Source organism: Carettochelys insculpta, chromosome 20, assembly GCF_033958435.1.
Source record: "Carettochelys insculpta isolate YL-2023 chromosome 20, ASM3395843v1, whole genome shotgun sequence".
In the NCBI taxonomy this organism is placed as follows: Eukaryota; Metazoa; Chordata; order Testudines; family Carettochelyidae; genus Carettochelys; species Carettochelys insculpta.
This window is the reverse complement of record NC_134156.1, coordinates 19,997,427-20,023,782: the sequence shown is the minus strand read 5'-3', so window position 1 is coordinate 20,023,782 and position 26,356 is coordinate 19,997,427. Positions and strand designations below refer to the sequence as shown.

Sequence of the window (26,356 nt, the reverse complement as noted above, 5' to 3'; positions counted from 1 at the left end):
TTTTTTTGTGAAGTTACAGACTAACACAGCTACCCCTCTGAGAAATATTATCAGGTAACGTTAATAATCAGACACATCTTATTTCACTTGTTCTTGGGGAAAAGAGGCTTTGTCATAATACCAATTGAACCTCTCTCATCTGGCACCCTCAGTACCTGACTGGTGTCGAATGAAAGAATTTGCTCAACCATGTGAATTCAATATCTTCTAGCACATTACCAACACTTCCACAGTTTACTGGGCTCTAAGAAGATATTTAGGGACAAATTAAGCTAAATAACAGCACAGATCAATGAGAGCTGGTGTTAGAAACAAACTTTATGGGCCCGTGGGAAACTTGGCCACACTCATGATAAGTGGCCATCTGGATAACTAAATTCATGCCAGATTACAGACATTGTTGGCTGAGAGAGTTCTGGATTAGAGAGGTCCAACCTGTAGATGCTTTAATCTCAGACCCAACCAAAGTGATTTACAAAAGCTAATCCACTCAATTCATAATCTGCAACTCAGGGAACTCTTCAAATTTCTTCTAAAGAGTTGAATTAATGTTGCCGTATATCTTTCTGAATAAACAGTTTTTTTAAATTTTTCTACCCCTAATGGATGTATCTTGGCACACTGCTCCCAGTAAAACACACCATTGGCCAGGTCAAGGCTTAGTGGCACATGCTGCGTCATATCTCTGATTGTCTGAGAGTTATGAAGTACTGTGCACCATAAGCAGCAGGATCACTAACTGCTCCAGAGAAGACAGACAACTTCAGCCAAGGATGAGCACAGACCAGGAGAAGCCTCACAATTAAAGCATCAAGCAAAGGTGGAGAGGGGATGTGTGGGAAGGGAGGGCGAAATCTGGCACAAAATTTCCTCTCCCCATGTCCTCTGCCAAGAGCTGGGTGTGGGAGTGATCTGGTCCACGAGCAAGGTCCTTTCTCATTTACCTAGATGGCAGAGGGGAGACTCTGAAGCAGACTGTGAGCTGGGGGCTAAGCATGCCCCAAGAAGTCAGCTGCATTGCTGTTGCTTAACACCACCATGCTTTTCAGCAGCATTAATGTTCACATCTCCATTTTAGAAGGACAGTATACAAGGATTATCATCACCATTTGTCACTGGCCAGGAAAACATCAATAACTTGTCCCAGGCTATTGTCAGTGAATTCTTGTCTTGGTATTCTGTGCCCACACCACTGGCATCTCTGTTTGCCAGAGGTACACTTAGGGGAAAACAGCTGGCTTCTTCTATGCTTCACTTCTCAGTTTGTGGATTAAAACCAGCGAATAATGGCCATTCTTGAACAGTGGGAACGCCAAAAAAGAAGAACCCAAGCTTAGAAGTGGTGAATGCCTCCAAGTAGGTGCTGGGTGCTCTCAACTCTCATTGCTTTCAACGTCTCAAAGCCTGAAAGCTCGTAGGCACTCACTACGGTTTAAACCAGGGGTGGGAACCTGTTTTGGATATGGGACCACTGACCCTCAGAAAAATCAGCTGGAAGACACATACAAGTGAGAAGCAAACAACTCCCTCCCCACGACAAAACCCTCACTGTTTATGGCCCCTGACTGAGACACCTCATTCCTCTCCTGCTCCAGTATCATGGGCAGGGTAGTGGAGATGGTGGGGACTGAGCTTCAGGGCTTCTCCCAGGCCAGATTAACTAGTCTAAGAGCCAGGATGGGATGAAAAATGGGGGTTCAATGTGCAGAAGGAGGCCAACAGGGAGCAGGGGTGGGGTCTGGGCAGCAGGAAGGGTGCAGGAATGGGCTTGGGGCAGACATGGGGGAGTTCAGAAACAGGCTGGAAGAGAGGGGTTTGGGCAGGAGGAAGAGATTAGGGCTACGTCTACACGTGAAGCCAACATCGAAATAGTCTATTTTGATGAATAACGTCTACACGTCCTCCAGGGCTGGCAACGTCGACGTTCAACTTTGACGTTGCGCGGCACCACATCGAAATAGGCGCTGCGAGGGTACGTCTACACGCCAAAGTAGCACACATCGAAATAAGGGTGCCAGGCACAGCTGCAGACAGGGTCACAGGGAGGACTCAACAGCAAGCCGCTCCCTTAAAGGGCCCCTCCCAGACACAGTTGCACTAAACAACACAAGATACACAGAGCCGACAACTGGTTGCAGACCCTGTGCATGCAGCATGGATCCCCAGCTGCCGCAGCAGCAGCCAGAAGCCCTGGGCTAAGTGCTGCTGCCCACGGTGACCATAGAGCCCCGCAGGGGCTGGAGAGAAAGCATCTCTCAACCCCCCAGCTGATGGCCGCCATGCAGGACCCGGCAATTTCGACGTTGCGGGACGCAGATCGTCTACACGGTCCCTACTTCGACGTTGAACGTCGAAGTAGGGCGCTATTCCGATCCCCTCATGAGGTTAGCGACTTCGACGTCTCGCCGCCTAACGTCGAAGTTAACTTCGAAATAGCGCCTGACGCGTGTAGCCGCGACGGGCGCTATTTCGAAGTTAGTGCCGCTACTTCGAAGTAGCGTGCACGTGTAGACACAGCTTAGGAGAGGGATGGGGTGGGGTCTGGGTGGGAAGGAGGATGCAGGAACAGGGTGGGTGTGGGGAGTGGGTAGGAAGGAAGGTGCAAGAACGGCGTGTGTGGGGGGTGTGTGGGTGGGAGGGAAGGTGTAGGAACAGGGGGCGTGTGGGGGTGTGGGTGGGAGGGAAGGAACAGGGTGGGGGTCTGGATGGGAGGGAAGGTGCAGGTGTAGGAACAGAGTAGGGGTAGGGGAGTCTGGGCAGGCGGAGGATGCTGGAGCAGGCTGGGAGGTCTGGGCGATGGAGGGTTCACTTAGCTCTGCATGCCACAGCTGTCCCCTCCCTCAGCTGGGGGAATGGCAGTGTGGAGAAACACTCCCTGGACGGACTTTTCGCCCACTCCTGCTAGGCACTGTCCCCACTGCTCTGATTGCTCAGAATTCCGGCCAATCAGAGCAATAGGGGAAGCCTCTCCTGGCAGTGTCTGCTGCTCTCCAGATGCCCTCCTGCTTCCTGCCCCCACCAAGCAGAACCCAGGGGCAGATCCAGCTCCAGCTTGCCTGACTCCAGCCTGCTAGGCTCAGAGCTCCACACCCTCCACCCACTGCGGGCCACATGCTGGGGAGGGGAGTCCTGACTTTGGGGGCCAGATCCTGGCAAGCTGCAGTCTGGATGCTCTGGTTTAAACATATGGATAGACCCTATGACTTCAATGGAAATACTCAGATACTTCAAGGTAAACACCTGTGTGCCAGAATAGGGGCCTGTATTTGTCTTTTAGCTTTTCAAAATACACCATATAATTCATTGCATTTGTACAACAAAGAACTCTGTCCTGTTGCTGCCTAGCCTATGTAATGCCCACTGATGGCCCGTAAGGGCCATTAATCAGAATAGTGATGGCAAGCAGCACTTGTGAAGTTTCCAGAGTCATAACAGGAGTTTTTCCCAGGAATACATCATATCATCTTTCAAGTGAACAAGATGTAAAACCCTCACTAACTTCATGACTATTCTGGCAAATGAAATGTCCAGGAACCACAAACAATGTCAAAACAAAAAACTACAAAAGCATATTTTAATATTATGTAAACATAGGAATATGTAAACGATGCAAAATATATTTTAAAAATATCTGAACAATGAAATATAAACATGATTTGATCATGTATAAAATTGAATAAAGATGATACCAGGAAGTAATAGGGAAACCATTAGTAGAGGGAATTTAGTTTTGCAATAAGTAAACTGAGCATACACACAAACACATTTAATATACCAAAATTGTAAATCTGTAACAAAATAATGGTAAAAAATAATTCAAGGAAGATACAACTCAAAAAATACTGGTGTGAACGATGGATGTGCTTTCATGAGCTTAATTACATTTTCTGTGCTAACAAAACAGTCACTGATCTCACAGTTTAATTTACAAGATCCAAATCTTCAAACCTGCTGAAAGAAGTCCATCCATCACTTGAACAATTTCATGTCCTCCAGCAGTTACCTAAAAATTAAAATATTCTCCTTAGTTATCTTATTATTTGAATCGGAACCTGCCCATAGGAATGAATCAGGACCAGGCCTCTTCATGTTATGCATTGGACACATATATATATTACAGTTGGTCCCTGTGTGGAAGAGGTTATGAAGTATCCCGAGACACCAACAATAAAGGATAAAGGGGTCTGCTAACGAATCAGTGCAAAGATGAGACTTTATCAAAACAAAGCAATGAGTGAGTACGAATTTCGTCCTTGTGAATGATTCTAGCCTGATCCTCTGTTAATTGCAGAACATGATGTAGCAGTACAAGCTTTTCCAAAGCAGGCTGACAATATAGTTTAACCTTCCATATATCCATTGGAATACAATAGAAAAATTAATTTTCCTACCCTTCTTCACTGGAGTGGCACTAAAGTCATTACATTCAAACATGTTGCTCAACTTCTGATCACTAGCAACGTTCCTTTTAATTTTTTCCAGCCAGGTGTGGATTTTTTCCTTACATGTACAGAATAAACTTTTATATATTCACCAATGCAGGTGTGAATGTGCACCACCAGTAGAAACAAAACCTAGGTGTGGACACTCTGCCAATCAGCTGGGTCGCATCTGAATCCCTCCTGAGTGGCCACACAAGTGAACAGCTTATTGTGACCTAGATCTAAACCAGTGACTGGGTCTACATACCATTACCAATCTCTTAGCCATCTAGTACTCTCTGCGTGAAGACACTGATTGATTGGTTAAGTGGAAACTTTGGCCAAAAGCATTGCTGTGTAATTCCACTGCTCTCAGTGGAGTTACATCAGCGATAAATGAACCCACCGAATCCAGGCCTGCTGATGAGAGCAGGGGGGCAACTCCATAGGGGCCTGGCGATCCAGGCCACCGCTGCTGCTCCAGTAGCTGTAGGGGATGCCAGGAGCTCAGGCCCATTTGAAATGCTGTGGGAGCAGCAGTGCACTGCTCCACATGGCTTCTGAGGACTTTGCTCCGGGCAGCACTAAAGGCTGATGGCCCTTGGCCCTGCCCTTTTAGCCCAAGGCTCTGGGCCTGTTGCAGGCATGGAGCTGGGCATGCGCACATCTTACCCCCAGCTCATGGAGGCTGTTGGCCCCTCTGTGTTTATCTAACAATGTTTTATATAATACTTGCTACAGAACCAAACCTCTCAGGGAGACAATAAGAGCACATGCACAGGGGTACATATTCTATCACCAGTCCAAGCTGCAAACACCCAAAATGCTAAAGTTCTTTTAAGATTCATATTCCCGGCCTAGTTTTTATATCTTGCACGATTTTCATTAAAATATCTGCTGTTGAAATGCACACATACTGTTCTTTGCAGAAACCCTGATGTGACATACACAATTTTTAACGAACCCAAGAATAAGAAGAACAACAAAGGCCTTCAATGACCTTGCTTGGAAGTTTCCTTTTTCCCAATCATCCATCTGACTCACGTACTCTAAGGGCACAGAGAATCTTATTATTGTTGTTGCGACACTTGCAGTCATTTAGTTTGGATGGTGTACATGTTTGAAACAAAGCTAATGAAGCTCATGAAGATCCTGTACTTTGAAGCAGTAAGCTGTAATATTACAGGTTGCATCATCGCCTTCTATCTTTAAAGGAAAGCAGTGTCCTCACAGACCCGCAGCTGTGCACTGAGCTACTGTCTCATCATGAACATGGAGGCAAGGCCCAGACTTGTATTGCACCTGCAAATTCTCTAATCTTGCTCTAATAGTGCTGACTAAGCACTGCGGTTAGAAGAGCTGGCTAACAGAGCGTTTATTGAAAATAAGGTACTTTTTCATCTGCAGCCATAGTTAAGCTTTTAAATTGAGCCGTAAAACTTCAATAGCTGAGGCACACAGGTGTGAAATGGTGCAAATTGATCAGAAGATTCTCATTTACCTTCTGGTGTGGTATAGGTTCAGTTCTTCTTGTAGGACAGAGGCTCTCTTCTGCAGAAAGTTTACCTACAAAACACATCTCAGGTCAAAGTAGAGTACAAAACCTTAACAAATCAATTGATCCTTGTTTCAGAGTGTCTGACTTTACTGTCTTTATGTGGGTAGAGAAGCCACAATAACACCTTAGCTTCAAGCTGGACTTAGGGATGCTTGACAGAAAGTTAGCAGTGTGGGGGTATGTCTATAATTAACGGGAGATTGACCCAGTCAGGGTCAATCTTCTGGAGTTCCATTTCATGCATCTGGTAAAGATGTGCAAAATTGATCTCTCTGGGGTCTGCACTTGACCCCTATATCCCTGCTCTCACGAGGCGTAAGGAGGGTTGACAGGAGAAACACTCCTATCAACCTCCTTCAGTGAGGACAGATTTTGCAGTTGACTACAGATACATTGATTCTAGCTTGGCAGTTCCATAGCCAGAATCGTGTATCTGCAGTTGACTGTAAGGCCTAGGGTAGACCAAGCCTGGTTTCCCTTGCCTGTATATCCACAGCATTAATCCTGGACCCTATCCACTCAGTGATGAACTAAGACAACTTTTTGGACTCAGAGCTATAGTGGATAACGTAGCATGTGGACTGAACATGGATCTGAGAACCTGAGTTTTAATCCCAGCTCTGATGCTAAATCAGTTCACTTTTCTTCATCATCTGAAATATGAGGAACACAACATTACATTTTCTTACAGGTTGTGTGTGAGAATTAATGCTTATCTTATGTAACACTACCATGTTAGGACAGCTTACAAAATGCTCATGGGGATGGAGAGAAAACAATGGTGGCAATGAATTTTAACTTTTGTAAAGTTTTAGAAAACTTTGCTGCATAGTTGAATGTTTGCTTGTTTTTAACAGTACTTGCTCCCTCGGCCCCCAGGAATAATTAATAATCCTGACAGGCGCAAGGATTCCATTGTCGTTCTCCTCTGATGTTTTCAAACAGGAATTTCAACAATTTTCAAAGACAAGGACACCTGTGCTTCAGAAGAGAACCCTGCTTACTGAATGGTTTGTGACTACCGGATATTGCTGCAAATGCAGCTGGCAGCTATGTGTTTCTGTATTAACACCCAGTTTTAGGAGTCTGGAGTTACTTTTAGTCCTTTGAAATGCTGCTGATCCTAAAAGAAGCCCTGCAGGTGTATATCAGTTTCAATTTTAAAAAACAAAATTCACTGTAAGGTGAAGTATTCTTACATCTGCCCCAGTGGAATGCTTCCTTCCAGAATAAACTGTAAACCATACTTTCAAAATCACCTTTTACTATCAACTGGAAATAGATCATCTTGGTCGATCCCTAAGCTTTAGTGCTCTGCAGTATTTTTAATTAGATTAAACATCTCTACCAATGGGAATTCCTTTACTTGCAATAAATAAATATCTGCAATCATAACTATTAACTTGTGTCACCATTAACACGTGGGAATAGAAAGATCACTCTTATGGAAATTCACATTTCTGTTAGAGTGACATTGCCAAGGGAAATTTCCATGCATAGCTAAAAACGTTACTAAGTAACCTTTTTGCATTATGAACAGAGAATGTGAGTAAATTAAACTAACAACCATTTCCAGGGAGACAGAGAGTGTCAGTTTGTAAGTGTTTCTTGGAAATTAGTGTGGATCTATTTAATGTCTTGGCTCTGTCTACACTAGCCCCAGCCTTTCAAAAGGGGGATACTAATGAGACAATTCGGGATATGCTAATGAGGCACTTCCATGGATATGCAGAATATCATTATCATAATGGTGGCTGCAGCAATTCAAAAGTGCCGATTTCAAATTGCGTGCCACCCGTGTAGACAGGGGCCTTTTGAAAGGACCCCCCGGACTTTGAAAGCCCCTTCTTCCCAAAACTGAATGGGAAGAAGGGGCTTTAGAAGACTGGAGGGTCCTTCTGACAGGCCCCCGTCTACACAGGCAGCACACGATTCGAAAGAAGCACTTTCAAAGCACCACGGGCACCATTATGCTAATGAGGCACTGCATATTCAGGGAGTGCCTCATTAGCAAATCCCATGGTGTCTCATTAGCATCCCCCTTTTGAAAGGCGGGGGCTAGTGTAGACAGCCCTTATGTACTAAACACTACAACAACCTTAGTTCAAACATTATACTAAATACACATGAGCCAAAATAAGTTGAATGAAAAAATTAACTTGCTTAACATTGCAGGTGCCAGTTCAACCTTTCATCTCTCCCCACCCTTCACCAATGCTCTGGCATTTCATGAAAAGAAGCACGTTGTGGTATTTCAGATGATTCCAAGTGGCTCATGAATGGCTCCTGAAGGATTCTGCTCCCCAGCGTGGAGTTTGTACAGCACTTCATTACCAAACACAGCATACACTTTTATAAATTGAAAGAAATGTAGGGCAGAAGAGATCCATCTAGTCCATCCCTCAAACTTTGGCAGGACCTAGGGATACCTAGACCATCCCTGCCCATTGTTTTTCTAACCCAGAGGTCTGCAACCTGCGGCTCTTTATGGACTTTTGTGGCTCCCAACACTATAATTGCAAAGTTAAAAAGGAAGTCTCCTGATTATTTTTGATAAATGATGAATGTCTAAAAGCCCAAGAATAAGTCCAACTCATATCTAAATAGCAAATTATGTGTGATTTTGAAATGTTAGATAGTTTCCAATTTATCATGTGCAGTGCATTGTGGCATATGATACTGTATCTGTGTTTTGATTGCATTGCTAATAAAGTCTTGATTTTCAAAAGGTAAAGGAAGCTTGTGGCATTGCTGAATTTTAAGAAAGAAAACAGAAATTAGACATGGAGTAAAACTGGCGTAAAGTGGGCTTGGGAGTGAAAGTCAGGAAGACAGCATTACCAACACTTACGTAAATTGTGAGGAAATAGAATATGTAAAAAGTTTGTGAACATCCTGCAGTAACTATGTATCACATTAAAAATCACTGTGTATGTGATAGTCTTAAAATAGTGGTTTAAAAAAGCATGTTTTGACGTTATTTATTAAGGCCCATCTTATATTCACATGCATTTTGGCTTTTGAATTATTGAGTTTTCTAGTAAATTAAAAAAAAATGGCTCTCCTTGCTATTTTGGTTTCTGACCACTGGTCTAACCTGTTCTTTAAAACTTCCAACATTTAGAATCCACAATCTTCCTTCTTGGGGATTACTTCTTGTCCTATCTTCAGTGGAAGACAACTGATCACAGCCCTCTTTATAGCAGCCCTTAACATATCTGAAGATTTATCTGGTTCCCCTTCAATCTTCTTTTTGCATGGCTAAACAACCCCAGTTTTTAAAGTCTTCCTTCAAAGGTCAGGTTTTCTAAACCTTATATCACTTTGTTGTTCTCCTCTAGCGTCTCTCCAGTTTGTCCATGTTTTACCTAAAGTGTGGCACCCAGAACTGGATACTATTCCAGCTGAGGTCTTATTGGAACCTAATAGAGTGGGACAATTACCTCCCATGTCCTATGAACAACCCTCCTGTGAATACAGCCCAGAATATTATCCTTATTTGCAACTGCATCACATCAATGGCTCATACTCAAATTGTTTTCCAGTATAATGCCCAGTCTTTTTCAGCAGTACTACTTCCTAACCAGCAACTCCCCATTTCATAGTTGGCACTAAGACTGATAGCGGAGAAAGCTCGATGAAAGAACAAGAATGTATACACTTGCTTCATCAATTTTCAAAAGGCATTTGACAGTATAGATCAGAAAGTGACTTGGGCGGTGTTGGAGTCATACAGAGCAAATGGCAGACTGATACAGTTGTTGAAGGATATCAATGACAATGCGTAGGCAGTGGTGAGAACATGTGGGGAGTTGGTTTAAAACAAGTAGCGGTATGAGACCAGGAGATCCAATATCACCAAGTATCTTTATCGCACATCTGGAGAGAGCGATGGACAAGGTCAAGGAAGAGATAGAAGGGATATCTGTGCACAGGAAAAGAATTAGCAACTTGAGGTTCGCGGATGACACAGTTCTTATTGAGGAAGATAAGGAAAAGATAGCAAAAACGGTGAAGGTGCTAAATGAAGAAGGGAAGTGGTACGGACTGATTATGAACATCGATAAAACAAAACCAATGATATTTGGAGATAAGGAAATAGGAAGGAAGATCAGCGTAGATGGTATTGAACTAGAAATTGTAGAGACGTTCACATATCTAGCGAGCAACATAACATATGATCTAGACTGCAAGAAGAAAATAGCAACTAGAATAGAGAAAGCAAGAGTCAGTTTGAAGGTGATAGATAAGATCTGGAAAAGTAAAGCGATTAGCTTAGGAACGAAGCTGAGCGTCTTGAAAAGGTGTGCATTCAGCAGCATGTTGTATGGATGTGAGACATAGGTGATAATGAAAGATTTGAAAAGAAGACTATTGGCATTCGAAAGAAATTGTTATAGAAAGATTCTGAGAATAGGATGGATGCAGAAGGTCACCAATGAGGAATTATACAGAAAGATACAGCCAAAAGGGAACCTGCTGCAGAAGGTTATAAAACAGAAGCTGCAAGTATTTGGGCACATTTGCAGAATGAACGATGAATGAAAAATCAAGACTCTGGTATTCAGCATAATGGACGGTTCGAATAGGACAGGCAGACCCCACAGAGAATGGGTAGATGATATAGTAGATTGGTGTGGAGCTAGTCTACAGAAACTAAGCCATTCCGCACTGGACACAGAAAGATAGAAGGAAACTGTGAGAGAGGCATCAGACATCAATGGGCGCTGAGCCCAAGGTTATTGATGATGATGCATTTGTCTTCCTAAATGCAGTGGTTTGCATTTGTCTTTATTGAATTTCACCTTGTTGATTCCATCTTGTTTAATTTGTTACATTATTTTTGAAAGCGAATTCTGTTCTCCAACATGGTAGCAATCCCTCCCACCGTGATGTCATCCACAAATTTTATAGGTATATTCTCCACTCCATTAACTAAGTCATTAGGGAAACTACTGAATTTTACCAGATCCGGGATTGACCCCTAAGTGACTGCACTAGATACAACCTCCCCATTTGATTCGGAACCATGGCTCACTGCTCTGAATATGGTCTTTCAACCAGTTGTGCACCTTCCTTCTAGTAATTTAATCTAGATTACATTTCTCTCATTTGGTTATGACAACATCATGTGAGCCTGTCTCAAAAGCGTTACAAAAATCAAGATATAGCAAATCTACTGCTTCCTAACTATCCATTAGGCCAGTAGTTCTACCAAAGGGATAAGTTTTTGTTTTTGTTATAACATCATTAGTCATTGGTTTAGGAAAAACAAGCCTATTGATACAAGAATGTGGCATTTAACAATTTGCCTGCATTATTAATATTGTTATTACTACTGGTTCTAGTGCTGCCATTCAGATAATTTACAGTTTCATAGATTTTAAGGCCAGAAGCAAACCTCTAGTTCTATCTAATGCATAACAGGTCACAGGATTTCCTAAATTAATTCCTGCTTCTAATGCAAATCAAAATGTTGTGTGGCACTAAGTCAAACGTCTTCGAGAATATATCAACACTATTACCTTTATCAACCAGTCTTGGAATTAATATAATGGGCTTTTGAGGCAATCTGTTAAAAATAGCAAAAGGCTTCTCTATTACATAGACTGCAAAGGAAACAAAAAGATTCTACCCATCCATGCTGAGCAGTTTCTTCTGGAGAAACACTGATCATACATAATTGCTAACCATACCTTGTGTTCTGTGGGATAGTCTTCAAAAAAAGGTTATATCTGCAGCACTGTTGCTGACTTTATTTTCTACTTTCAGCAGGCATTTGAGGTAAATCCCTTAGATCAAGACAAATGACTATGCCTGCCAAGATAAGGGAATTTTTGGAGCTAGTAGGTCAGGGAAACCCTAGAGGAAGATGGAGGGTATGATAAGGACTGGTCCCTTACCACACTTAATCACTGACCTCAATCCAATATTGCCAAATATAACGGATCCATAGTTTCCTTTATAAAAAGGGGTAATTGCTATTTATACCCTAGAAAAGGGGTCAGCAACCTTTCTGAGGCAGAGTGACGAAATTTGACCTTTTGACCTCTATGTACAGTCCATGTGTCAGTGATACTTTTTAAAGTCACTAATAGTCCTACTTAAAACAGCTTTATTAATAAATAAATTAAGATGCAGAACTTTACCAGGTAGATAGTGGTTGGTAGCATTAGCAGGTCTTTTGTTAATCCACAGGCAGCATGGCTTTGAGCGAGCTCCCAGCTGCATGGTGGTGGAGGATTGAGGTTGTGTGCTGATGAAAATTGGCTCACGTGCCACTCTTGGCACTTGTGTCGGGTGTTGCTGACCCCTGCCATAGACTTAGAGACGTCAAGTGCTGATATTTTACCTGAGATTTTAAAGAGGAAATGGTGTCTTCAAGTTCCTGTCTCAAAGACGCCGGCATCAGACCCTTGAGTTTGGTTTCATATTCTTGTCGTATGTATGTCACCTGAAATGGAAGAGTGACATTTAAATGACAGATAACCAATTTGGAGGGCTGGAGGAAAATCTTCACAGCCAGCTTCTTAGAGTAATATTTCCCAGTTTGGAGGCCAGAACAAGACTAATTTGGGAACTGCGGGGCAGAGGCAGGTGAGGCCATAGAGGATCAGTGTGGATGAAGAAACCTACAGGAATGCAGATCCATGCATCACCATCACACGCAGACACTGCAAGCATGCTGCTGACTTTGCAGGTAAAGTGATCACGCACCTTCCTTCTCCACCCGTTCTGCAGCCAGCTATTAATTCTCATTTCTCAGCTCAGGCTTTTATGGCACCAGCTACCATCCTCAGAGTCATACACAATTCTGGTGAGTGGGAAAACAGGATGGGGATTTTGCTGTGTTTGTTAATACATGATCAGTCATTGGCTTAGCAAAGAAAAGCCTATTGGTACAACAAAGTGACATTTAACAATGCATCTGCATTCTTCTTCTTAGTTCTAGTGCTGCCATTCAGATAACTTACAGTCTCATAGATTTTAAAGCTAGAAGCAGCCATCTAGTTCTATCTAACTTGAGGGAGGAGGGAGAGGAGAAAGTGTCCCAGAAAACACGTAAGAGAAAAAAGAAGAAAGAAAATAATGAGAAGAAAAGAGAGGGTAGGTAGAAAAGAACCAAGGAAAAATTGGGAGGAAAAGGAGGTATGGTAGTTGCTTTCTGAGGACATCGGGTAAGAGGACAAAAGAAGGGCCATGCAGCTATCTCCCACTAATCCAGCCAGGGGAGGCTTTAAGGAAAGCAAGGGCTGGGGATGAGGCAGAGGGTCTGATGCAGCAGGCACTGAAGTCATTGAGAACCTCCTGGTCATCAGTGGGAGTCAACTCAGGCCCGCAGGCACTGCCTGTGTCATATTCCTATTATACGAGATGAAATACCTCACTACTTGCTTTTTAAAAACACTTTGAAGTGAAGACATTTTGGAAGGAGGAACGTTGTGTTCATGGATATAACTATGTTTTATTTACTAGTTGGCATGTTGTGGACTTAATTCCAGGGTATTAATGCCCTCCAGTTAAGTAATGCAGTCAGAATAGTTTAATGACTTATCAATCCCCATCTAGGTATTTTGAGGCTCCTATCTTAGTTGTTATTACATGGAAAATTTGCAAGACATTCCTTGCCCTCTTCACTGATCATTTTTCAGTCAAATTCACTGCAGCAGAGTCAAAACTGTAGATTTACTATTTTTCTAGCTAAGCACTATTAACATAAGTGGGACCAAAACTTGCCTCTTAAAATGACTGCTTTTACAATAATTTCTAGGCACATTATCTGACACCACAGCAATCTCCATATGCTTTTGCTTTCTGCTTGACCTTTCTCTTCTGGCTGCAATGAATTCAAGACCTTGCTGGAGATTCAAATGCTCAAAGAGATTTCTGAAACATTTGGACTTGGAATGACTCTGAGCATTTTCAAAAGACCAGCATGTGATCTCCTTACACAGCTTCAGGGTATAGATAAAGGTAATATTACCACCCTAGCAGCTCATCCCTGTACATGCTTAAAATATCACTAGAAAGCTATGTCTCAATTCTAACTACATAGGGTATGTCTACACTGACTGCAGCACTGACTCTGCAGAGATTGTCTTCCAGGGTTCAATTTAGTGGGTCTGTTAGGGACCAGAGTTCCCTGTAAGATGAGCACTCGGGCAGCCATCCAGGAGAGAATCAGGTGCTGCCCAGCTGATTGCCAGAGCACCCACAGCCGTCATGTATCTATGGTGGAGCACATCCTCACTAGACTTGGTGCACAGAAAAAAATTATTCTGCTCAGAAGTGAAAAAAAATTAGAGGGAACTTGTAGGGATGCACTAAATTGAAGGCAGAGGTCGTTGCAGTTGTGAGGAGTATGGAAGTCAATGTGTTTGTGTGTGTGAGAAAGAGAGACCTTTAAGGAGAGAGGTGTCAAGATCTGTATTTTTAAAAAATTAAATAACTGAGATACACTTATGCTATTATTTCTGTGACTGCTTTAAACATTATGAGGTATATGCAGTGCCAGGATAAATATCCTTTGAGCCAAGAGCTTATTTAGGGTGGAGTCCTGGCTGTAGCAGAACATGCATATTTGCATTCATTTAACATGTATTATACATGTTCTTGGTGAGAGAGTAGGAAAAAAAACAGACAGCTAGAACTGCTAAATATTTTTATTTTCGGAAGTTAAGAGAAAGTAAAAGCTCTATTTCAGCAATCAGGCACATTCTCCTGGATAGCTTTGCTAATCCCATATTGAACGATACTGCAATAACAGAGAAATTCATCCCTTGCATACACAAAGCTTGTAAAATTGCAAATGCAAGATTGAGGGAAAAGAATCCTATCACCCGCCTCTGCAAATTGACTGTGGGATTCCAGTGCAGTCCTCCTAAAATCATCATTTCAGCCTACAGGAATAGTGGCTGCAGAACCTCCATGCCATTCAGATGAAACTTCCAGGTGACTAAATCCATGCAACTGCGGCTACTCATTGCCAGTAGCCCCTTGCTGCTCCTGAGCTAGTGTTCAGAGAGCCCTTCTGTTGCGTGCAAGCCCCACTTCAGAGCCCCACTCTATGTGCATTGTCACGCATAGGTATACAGTTCTGTGACACAGTGGCTCACACTTGGGTAAATTTCATCTTACATGGCTGGTGGCAGAACATGGGGCTGAACGCAGCATTGCTCATTCAGCTAGGCAAGCCATTCAGTCCATGGGAGTTTTAGATATGTAAAGAAGAGTGGATCAGGCCCCTTAATATGTTTTTTCACTGTGCAGTTTTTGGAAGTCAAGTGCTTTTTATTTCAAAGGCGTGTAATGAAAAAGTCAGGTATGTTACAACTTTGTCGTGCACTACTTACGGTCAAATTTTGAGACAGGCTTCTTCCATCCTGTCCCCCCGCCCCAGTATAATCTTCATGTGACTCAAGAGACTTAAATAAATTATGGTGAAAATCTAAATTACTTCTTTATAACTAACACACAGTATATAGCTGGGAAACTAATTTTGATGAAGAAAGGGGTCCTTTACAACATTTATTTTAGACCCAGGAAAACTATGCCTGAAGAGTGTTTCTGTTTGGTTGGTTGTTTTTTATTTCTCTTTCTTTTTTCCCCCCTAAAGACTTAACTGTACTTTTCTTGACGTGAGTTGCCTACTTAGGGCCAACAATGCTCTGTCTCTATAATTTTAAGAGATGCTTAAAACTGTAATTTTTTTATCCCTCAGGAGGGCTTTAGTCTGCTGGATGTGGTAGCTTTGTTTCATTCAGTGGTGTGATCGGTTTGCCTTTTTTCTTGTTCATTTTGATGAGTTATTTAATCCAGCAACCACCCGGAAAAATTTTGTAAGTTTTACTATAAGTTGTCACGCTGAATTTTTTGTTCACTCAAGTCTGTGGATGGCACCTCCAGTTTGAAATTCCACCATTATCTTGGATGTCAACAGAAGCAATTAAAAGCTGTTTTTGCCACAGAAAAAGTAACCTTTGGCTGGTCAACACGACAAGTTAGGAACAACAGAAGAGTATAATATACATATAAGAAATGCTGAACTGCATGGCATAAAATGTCTTGTTATAATTAGGAACGACAAACCCCACAGGAGTTGGAAGTTTTGTTTGGCTCGCTATAGCTGCGTCTACACGTGCACGCTACTTCGAAGTAGCGGCACCAACTTCGAAATAGCGCCCATCGCGTCTACACGCGTCGGGCGCTATTTCGAAGTTAACTTCGATGTTAGGCGGCGAGACGTCGAAGTCGCTAACCTCATGAGGAGATAGGAATAGCGCCCTACTTCGACGTTCAACGTCGAAGTAGGGACCGTGTAGACGATCCGCATCCCGCAACGTCGAAATTGCCGGGTCCTCCATGGCAGCCATCAGCTGAGGGGTTGAGAGATGCTCTCTCTCCAGCCCCTGCGGGGCTCTATGGTCACCGTGGGCAGCAGCCCTTAGCCCAGGGCTTCTGGCTGCTGCTGCGGCAGCTGGGGATCTATGCTGCAGGCACAGGGTCTGCAACCAGTTGTCAGCTCTGTGTATCTTGTGTTGTTTAGTGCAACTGTGTCTGGGAGGGGCCCTTTAAGGGAGCGGCTGGCTGTTGAGTCCGCCCTGTGACCCTGTCTGCAGCTGTGCCTGGCATCCCTATTTCGATGTGTGCTACTTTGACGTGTAGACGTTCCCTCGCTGCGCCGATTTCGATGTTGGGCTGAGCAACGTCGAAGTTGAACATCGACGTTGCCGGCCCTGGAGGACGTGTAGACGTTATTCATCGAAATAGACTATTTCGATGTCGCAACATCGAAATAAGCTATTTCGATGTTGGCTGCACGTGTAGACGTAGCCTATGTGAATTATCCAAAAGAAAACCTTTCATTCTAGTCCACTTCCAGCATCTCTTCTCCTCCATATGACTGCCCATCTCTAACAGGCTAAGTTTACCTCTCAAGTAGTTATACCATCATTATTATTATTACAGTCCAGCTCTGATTTGAAAAATCCTGGATACGTGAAACTGACAATCAGTATTCCCTGTTACCTAGCTTGTGCAGCCACAGGGAGATACTGAAAGGTCACCCAGCTGATTAGCAGAGCATCAACAGCTATTTATTTTGTTTTGACTGGTGGTGCACATACATACATGCCACATGCATGGAAAAAAATCTGCACATGGATGGATAAAGATTAGAGATAACATTGCTCATAATCAAAGGTGGCTCACTTCCTCCTTGGCTGCAGTGATTGATGCTCTGCTCCTGAGGAAACAAGCCCTGAGGAAATAAAGCTACTGTGCCATGGAGTTGCTAAAATTCTCAGTCAGCCTTGGGGAAGCTGGTCAACTCTGTATATCAGAAACACACAATTATCCAGGTGCTCGGCTTCATTACTGTTCCCCAGGTGTTTTGCATCTCCAAAAAGATCTTTATGAAAATCTGGGCTCTATCTCAGCTGGCCATTCCAAATTGCTTGTCTTGCGCATGGGTTGAAGAATGCCAAATTCTGGGCTGACCATGACATTTTTTGACCTGGTCATTCTAGCTGTGTTTCCACAATGTACTAAAATACAAACATTCTTTCCCATTTGGTTCACATACTCTCTTGTTTCAGGGACATGAGGCTGGAGCCCTCATTGTGAAATTTATGCTGAAACATTCCTGCAGATTTAAAGATATACAGCTATTTCACCTGTCTATTCTGAAGTTTTCATTGGTAATAAATGTTAAAAATGGCATCAATTTAATTCAATTGAAAATAGTAACAGTGCAAGATCAAGCACTTAAAATCTGACAAATAAGCACCTAGTTGTATTATGATGGTAAAATAAATTCAGCTACTGAACGTATCCCGCTCTCACAATTTCAATAAAGCATGGGGGGTGGGGGGCATCTCTCTTTAGCTAAGTAAACCATTTTGAAGTCCAAAACCTCTCTTGCCTTGCTGTTTCACAAACCCTTAGGGAGCACCGGTTATACTATGCTGCTCAATGCACAATCTATGCTTTCTGCTCCAAATCAGTTCCTTTCAACCTGCATCCAAGAGACCTTATTACTTCAGTGGCTTGGATTTCAATATCTGTCTTTTCTTACCCCAGAGCCCCCACCTGGAAAATCCTCTGTTTGTAGTTAAGCACTAAAGGTCTCTATAATTCATAACTGCAAAGGGAGAGAAGGCAGGCAAAACTTTAAAAAACAGCGGGCTGCGTATGGCAAGAACAGCATTCTTGAGATTACATGGCTGGATATGAATAAAAGCTTTCACTGTCAACACCACAGAATAACAAGAAATGTTGTGGTTAGCAACCCCTCTCCCATTCCCCCACCTCTCCTGGAGTGGGTGGGCTCTATTGTCTCTGTTGGAATGTTGATGATCCCCACTTCCTTAACCCCTCCTCCAAAAGGACTCTCAGTACAGATGCCATCCTGCTGGCAGAGAAGACTGGTCCCTTCAGCTTGCAGCCATACTGTTACAAACTGGTTTGAGAAGCCCCTGTTATGTGTATGGGGGAGGCCTCAACAGTGCCTCCAACACACACTGATCTGGGGAGTGGACAAACAGAGGCTACGTCTACACTACCAGATAAATTCAAATTTAAGGCAATTAACTCGATATTACCACGTCACAGTCTTTGCTCCGAATAGCATTAGCTTGATTTAGGGAGCCCTAATATCTATACCATAATATTGTTGAAACCCACTGGGTGTAGCGTCAAGTTCGAATTTAACAGTTCAAATAAAGGCCAGTATGGAAGCACCATGTCTTAAAACTGAATTTCTTAGCCTGCAGATGTGTCCCGTATGTAACCCACAATGCCCCTCAGTGCTCCGCTCTGGCCGCTGCTCTCCAGAGCTGCGTCTACACGTGCACGCTACTTCGAAGTAGCGGCAGTAACTTCGAAATAGCGCCCGTCGCGGCTACACGTGTTGGGCGCTATTTCGAAGTTGAAATCGACGTTAGGCGGCGAGACGTCGAAGTTGCTAACCCCATGAGGGGATGGGAATAGCGCCCTACTTCGATGTTCAACATCGAAGTAGGGACGTGTAGACGATCCGCGTCCCGCAACATCGAAATAGCGGGGTCCTCCATGGCGGCCATCAGCTGGGGGGTTGAGAGATACTCTCTCTCCAGCCCTTGCGGGGCTCTGTGGTCACCGTGTGCAGCAGCCCTTAGCCCAGGGCTTCTGGCTGCTGCTGCTGCAGCTGGGGGTCCGTGCTGCATATACAGGGTCTGCAACTAGTTGTTGGCTCTGTGTATCTTGCACTGTTTAATGAAAGTGTGTCTGGGAGGGGCTCTTTAAGGGAGCGACTTGCTGTTGAGTCCGCCCCGTGACCCTGTCTGCAGCTGTGCCTGGCTCCCTTATTTCGATGTGTGCTACTTTGGCGTGTAGACGTTCCCTCGCTGCGCCTATTTCGATGTTGGGCTGAGCAACGTCGAAGTTGAACATCGACGTTGCCGGCCCTGGAGGACGTGTAGACGTTATTCATCGAAATAGGCTATTTCGATGTCGCTACTTCAAAATTAGCTATTTCGATGTAGCGTGCACGTGTAGACGTAGCCCAGGTGTGTAGGAATTAGGTAACAGAAAGACTGTGCATTTCAAAGCAGGACCAAGAAGCCTGTGGCTGTGGGCTCAGGTTTGTATGAGAGGCTGAGAAATGTCTTTCTTTCTTTGCTGTTAGCGTTGGGAGCACATCTACCCATTGCAAACAGCCCCTGCAGGGAGTACATGGTGTTCTGTCTCCACATTTGATATTTTCTTCTGTGCTGTCTGGTGCCAGCCACTGCTCGGCCGCACCACGTGGCAGCAAAGCTGTTGTGAGGGTTGTGCTCACATAAGAGTCCAAGAAAAAACTTCTCAGCGGTTTACATTTGTGCGCGCTCCACCCTCCCGCCCCCACAGGTGCCACACCGTTGGGGTCTTTCCCGCCCTCAGCCACAGCACATGGGTAGCCCCTGGCCCAGTAAAAGGACGTGCCTCCCATTCGGTGCTGACCATGCTGCCATGCAGCACCATGTCCTCGCTTGCATGCAGTTAGGGCTCTAAGGGCGGCAAAGATTTTCAGAAGCTTGCAGCTACCAGGGGGAAATCGTCCCCAGTGGCTAAGATATTTTGGGCTTGCAGCCGTCCTGGGGGACTTCTTCAACTGGCCCCCCACCAAAAATATTTTCGGGGCATTGCTGCAGCTGGGGGGGAAGTCTGCCCCGGCACCTACGAATTGCGGGGGCTTGCAGCTGCCCAGGGAAATAGTTCAACTAGTCCCCCACAAACTCCACCCCACCCCAACAAGGAGCCAGAAGAGTAGCTGCCACCAGGTTGGGTGCGACAGGGGGAGTCTCCTGCAGCAGCTATGAATTGTGGGGGCTTGTAACCACCTGGGGAGAATGGTTCAAGTGGCCCTTGAGCCACGGACCCCACACCCCAAAGCCAAAAGATTTTCGGGGATTATGTCAACTGGCCATTCAACCTCTCAAACATCAAACCACCCACAATGGCAATGAAATTTGGTGAGCCCCATCCCTGGTGTTGGGAATTTCTGTGTAGTCAAGAAGGAAGACAAAATCTTTTTTCCTGGCCTTTTCTATCCTCTGTCTTCTAACTTTGGATATCTTCACGCAGGGAAGAGTGTGTGGAGGGCCAGCTGAGACTGTGCACAGAAGCCGTGTAGTGCATCAGGAACCCAAAAACCCTTTCTTCACCAACTCTCCTTTTTCCAAATCTTTACTATCTACTTTTTCTTTATGCTTTTCATTACAACTCTATTATTTTCAGGGACCAGATGCAATCAAGGGAGGGGGGACAGTTAGTAGATGGTCAGGTGAGAAGACACACAGATGCTGATTTTTATAAAATCCTTGATAATTCAGTTACAGCCACAGTTTAAAAAAATCAGTTACAGAATAGATTGCTATTAATTTGGAAATCCTTGTTGACGTCCTACTTTTCCTTCCTTCTGCCTGGAGAAATGAATGTTTGCTTACCACAGGAGGGGAGTGAGGGCAATGCAACGTAGGAAGATGATGTCAAATACCAGCAAAAATACCCAGAATGCTACAGGGATGAGGGAACTGTGGGATAGGTTCCCACAACACACGGCTGCAACAGTCAATGTTTGCCGATTGAGTGTGGCAGCAATAAGTCGACTTTGTGAGGGGCATGTGGGGAGGCGAGGCTAGTCAGATTCAAATATATAAAATCCAGCATTACAAAATCAATATTAAGAAGTCTGAATTTACCTCATAGTGTAGATGCAGCCAGAAATAAAAACTAGCTCCTCTTCAGCATTATGGCTACTAACTAGCACCATGGGGCCGGCCTTACGAACATACACTACTAATTCCTAGTTATGTTAATGGCCACAGAATTTCTAAAAGATTATCAAGATAATTCTATGGGAAATGCAATTTGTTTGAATAAGATTCTCTGACCCTAGCACTGGAATTTGTTCATGTATTTCAGCTTAACTTTAAAGCTTGCGTTACCTGCTGCATAATCCTTTCAAGGGTGAAATGATTCAAGGGTCTGAGTTTGTAAAGTACAGTGTTTCCTTAGGCTTTACTGACGTCAGCTGGAGCCAAGTGTGTTTAGCAAAGGCCGGATTAGGTTTTCAGACTATCTAAAAGTTTCTGGCCAGGCCTTGGTAGACATAATCAAGAATTCTATTAGCCCAATTTCCTCTCCTTTAAAGGCTAATTTTAATAAGCGAACATATCACCTGTTCTTCAGAGAATCACCACTGTTAAGACTCTGGTTCTTACCAACCTCAAAAATTTCTGCTCAAATTCCATGGTTAGCTGAGAAGGTAAACACTGCTACACTCCACTTGTATTTTTCACAAACAATACTGATTAAAAAGGAAACAGATTGCCTGAAGGCGAAAATGTAATTAGACTGAAGGCCAGTATAAGGTTAATATCTTATCATTACTGGCCCTAACCAAACACCAGAAATATGAATCTGCACAGTGTTAAAACTCCATCCAGTCAGCCTCATCCCCCGAAAGGAAGAGAGATAGACCGTTACTAGTCTGCCATATATCTCTGGCTCCATACCCTCTTGTAACTAATGCGTAATCTCAGAATTGTTTCTCCTCACTTCTCTTTCTTAACCTAAGATCATTTCTGCAACAAATACTATTTCTTTCTTTACTTCCCCTCATTTGACTACAGTAAACTATTTCATATCCAGCATTCTATTATCCAGAACTCTTAAATAATCAGCATTTTGACCACAAGTAAATTTTATTACGTTTTCCATAAGTACAGTATAGTGAGAGTAAATACTAATAAATACAGCAAATGCAGTATAAGTTTCCAGTGTACAATACTACCATTGTTGGTAAATAAAGTATGCTGCATACATTTGTGTTTATTTCTTAATATCTAGTCTTGTTTTTCTTTAGTGTTATGCATTGCTAGGTATATACCTCTCTATTATCCAAAATATTCGAATATCTGGCAACCTCCTTGTCCCATGGCTGCTGGATATGAAAGAGTTTACTGTGCTTGCCTTACTGTGGGACCCTTAATTTGCTTTCCTGGAAAAAACAAAGTCCCTTATTTATTTCAATGCAAGCAATCATCTAAAATAAAAATAAAATAAACTTACTGTGTCCAGAAAAGGAAAGGTCTCCCTTTGACTCATCATCATTTAACAGGCAAGATGCAAATAACTGACATTTTCTTTCACATGAGAGCAACTGTTGGTAAAAATTCTCTCTCCTTTCAACTATTGACATTCGTCTTTTATTTCCCTTCCTTTTCCTGATGCTCACTTCATTCCAACAGTATCACTGCCAGGGAGTGTAAACGCCTTCATACCTTTCTGGGAGATTGGACCTTTTACCAGAGAGTTAACACTTGATTATTAACCTCCCCATAAATACCATCAGGGTCACATTTTAATTTCCAGCAATGGCACTGCTGGTGCAATAACCACCTCCCCTGCAACTTTTACATTATGAAACACATTTCTTAAATCTTTCAACCCCACCATTTACCATATTCTTTCAAATCCCACCTCTAAGTCTGTTTTCCCGTGCCTCAGTTTCTTCCCCCTCCCACTACTCTACAGATATAATGCATAACAACATAAATTAGTAACATGACTATTATCTAATACTTAACTTTGTAATAATTTAATCCATAAAGTGTTTTGTGAAACCCTGTTACGGAAGATGCTATATCAAATAAGTTTATCTGTTCATATATCAAGTAATAGCTTACAATGATCAGGGGAGTCCTTCCAAAATTCAGGGCCTGACTCATTTTGAGAAGACTAACACGTGATGGGTCCTTGACTACTGTTGGGTGTCTAGGAAACAAGGGGTGGCAAGAGCACTGATCATCTGCACTTAGCTAGGAAGTTGAATCTTTTAGTTTTAAACACAAAACTCACTGTAGTCACCCTGTAGGCCTGTCATCTTGAGGTTAGAGTACTTCAGCATGCTCTATGCAGGGCTACTCCATGAGAACATTTGGAAATTCCAGGTGCCAGTTTGGACCAATAGAGGTATAGATAGTTTGGGTCCCATCTACCCAAGGGATCCCCTCTCCCCTCATATAGTACCAGGACTGCTGCAATCATCTGAGGAAATCAAGCTAAAAATCCCAGAGGAAAGGGCTGATTATTTTGTTTGGTGTTTGAATAAGGTACATTTGGTTATGGGAAAGACCTTTGCAGTGGGTTTCACAGTGCCTCAGTTTAGGAAATGTACTGTTTTCCCCAGTGTTTCCTGAGCATGTGAAGATTAAATAATTTTGTGATTGATGTCACAATGGAGTTCATAAAAGTGTACCAGAAAGAACATTATTCAGGAGTCGCAGAAGGTTTCTGCGAGCTTAGTAATTATTACATTTATTTTTAAAACCTGTGCATGGTCATAAAGGAGCATGAAAAGAAATCTGGGCAATAAAAGATTAAACAAATAACTATATGCAAGAAAAACATTTAAGTTTTCTGGCCTCCATTGTCACTCAGGGCTGCTATGGACAAGCAATTTACTGGACATAGAAACATATCTTATTTGGATGCATTGACTCCCTGCTCACAGCTCCACGAATTTGCAGAAGGAGCAAATACCAGCCTTGTTCAAGAAACCTTCAAGCACAAAGTGTTGCAAAAGTTAAAATTTGTTCTGTTTAACGTAGTAGAATAGAGTTCTTAGCTGTACTGTGTCCAGTGCTCTTTATGGTATGGGTGCACATGTGTATTCCACTCAGGTGCGCCTGCACTTAATTCACCAAAACTAGAGAACTTCATTTCACAACAGTACCCAAAGGGACTGTGCTCTTGTACTCTTGTCCCTGTAATTCCTCCCCTAGCTATTTAAGGGCTCCCCTCAGTTCCTTTACACTGAATACCAAGAGCAGAGACTGAACCCAAATGTAAGTCCTTCACCACCTGAATATATGCAGATGGTTTAACTTCTTAAGTGTGCTCTTTTGCCAGCAGAACACACACCTCTCCTGGCAATCACGATGGAGGACAGTCAGCCCAGGCAATGGAAAATGCTTAGACTGTGATGATGGCATCACAGCAGAATAACCATCCATCATAACATAACTGACATGTAACAAAATCTGAGAGTACAACTAAATTATCTATTAACTATAAACAATAAAATTCCAGAAAGACAGAGATAGAGAAGTGTGAGATAAAATATCACACAGAACTCTAGTCATGGGCAGTGAGAAGGAACCGAGGAGGGTCAGGGTGCTGCTCTGAAATAGCTAAGGGAAGGGACATGGGACTAAAATGTGTGAGCATTGACACACCTCCCACAGTTACCGCTAAGCTTTGGTGCACTGAGTCCTGCGTGCATCTGAATGAAATACAGGCCTGCAACCACTTGAAGAACCAATATTTCAGAATGTTGCATAATAGCATTGTCTGTGCACAAATATATTTGGCTGGCGTGGCAACTGAATGTGGTAAATATCCAGCAGTCATTAAACAAGTCAGAATAATAAACCTTAAACGTGAAAAACTCAATAATTGCTATTGAATCATAGCTCTTAATTATCATTCCTGTTTTCATTTTGCACTTTGGAATAAAATGAAGCAGCTTTGTTTTGTTAAACAGATTTCACTCCAAACCCCTCCAACCCAACCCTAAGTTATCTAATTTCCCTCTGCCTTTATTGTAATCAATTTGAGAAAATGGAAATTAAAGGCTTGGAAATCTGTAGTGGAACTCATGCCTCATTCCCCTCAATAACATTCATGATTTGTACATAATTGATTTTTTGCTTAACAGAATCGCTCTCCTTTAAGGCGCCCTCTGTGACATGACCGATGTATTTAGCCTTGAGGATGATTGCTATGGTTTAAATATCTTCAGTGTTATATACAGTAGAAGCTTTACTATAGCACCCATGTGATTGTGAGCACAGGGTGATCTTTCTATCTTCCTCCTTCATGGGATATAAACTTCAATCAATGTCCTTCCCATATCTTTGAGAGTTCTTTCAGAATGAAAAAGTAAACAGGGAAGTGACATTCTGAAATGGTTTCTTCCAATGCAAGAACTGTTCAGAGGTCTGTCTACTATAAGTCTTTTGTACATTTTGAAATGTGGCAGTTGACTTTTAACCTTTTTTTTTTTTTAATAAAGATGACCAGATATTAAAATCAGAACATGTTTGGGATAGCTCTGTTTATGTAATCCCCAAGTTAGCAAAACACTTAAGCACATGCTTAAGTCCACCAACATTTAGCAAAGCAATTAAACACATGCTTAACTTGAAGCATATACTTAATTGTCATGGAAGGCAATGGGATTTGAGCATGTGCTTAAATCTCTTGCTGAACTGAGGTTCTCCAAACTAAATATGGATTGCTGCAATAATGACTCAGAGTTCATAACTTCTAATAAAGGTGGCAGCTTGATAAGCAGTACTATGATTTAAGAAAGAGAATACTTCTTCAGTAAAGTGAAGGATATTGATCCTCCCATTAGAGATCTTGAATATCTAGGACTACGTTGAAACTATGCATTTATCAAAGACAATTCAATGATGCAACCTGGAATGGACATTGCAGGAAACTAAAATCAGAAGTTTACATATTAATGGGAAGAAGGAAACTTTAGAGCCCTGCCTGAGTCAAATTATACTGACCTCTCATCAGTTGCCTGCCAGGAATATAATTATAAAAAGTCTCAAGTGGTTAGGAAGCTTATATTTTGAATAAATGTTAATATTTCAACCTCATAAAAGGTTATATATGAGGTACCCCAAAGTTTCATACAAAAACTAGTGCTACCTAATGTATTTATCAGTAGGTTGAACATGGGGTGAACAATAAAATTCAGATGATACAAAATTTAGGTTAGTCATAATTAAAGAATACTGAAAAACTTTCAAGGATTTAATAAAAGTAGAGTAACAGG

The 26,356-nt window shown here is 42.7% G+C and overlaps 1 protein-coding gene across 3 annotated transcripts in view; it reads right to left on the bottom strand.

Moving 5' to 3' along the window:
* Nucleotides 1-3,615: 3,615 nt before the first annotated feature.
* Nucleotides 3,616-26,356, bottom strand: part of CEP112 (centrosomal protein 112) — a 401,457-nt gene continuing 378,716 nt past the window's right edge. For all 3 annotated transcript variants that reach the window (XM_075014699.1, XM_075014700.1, XM_075014701.1), the window contains 3 exons: nucleotides 12,332-12,433; nucleotides 5,923-5,987; nucleotides 3,616-4,003 (listed from right to left, as the gene is read on the bottom strand). In XM_075014699.1, the coding sequence (XP_074870800.1) occupies nucleotides 4,000-4,003; nucleotides 5,923-5,987; nucleotides 12,332-12,433 (171 nt within the window). In that variant the 3' untranslated portion in view covers nucleotides 3,616-3,999. The remainder of the gene's footprint in view (nucleotides 4,004-5,922; nucleotides 5,988-12,331; nucleotides 12,434-26,356) is intronic.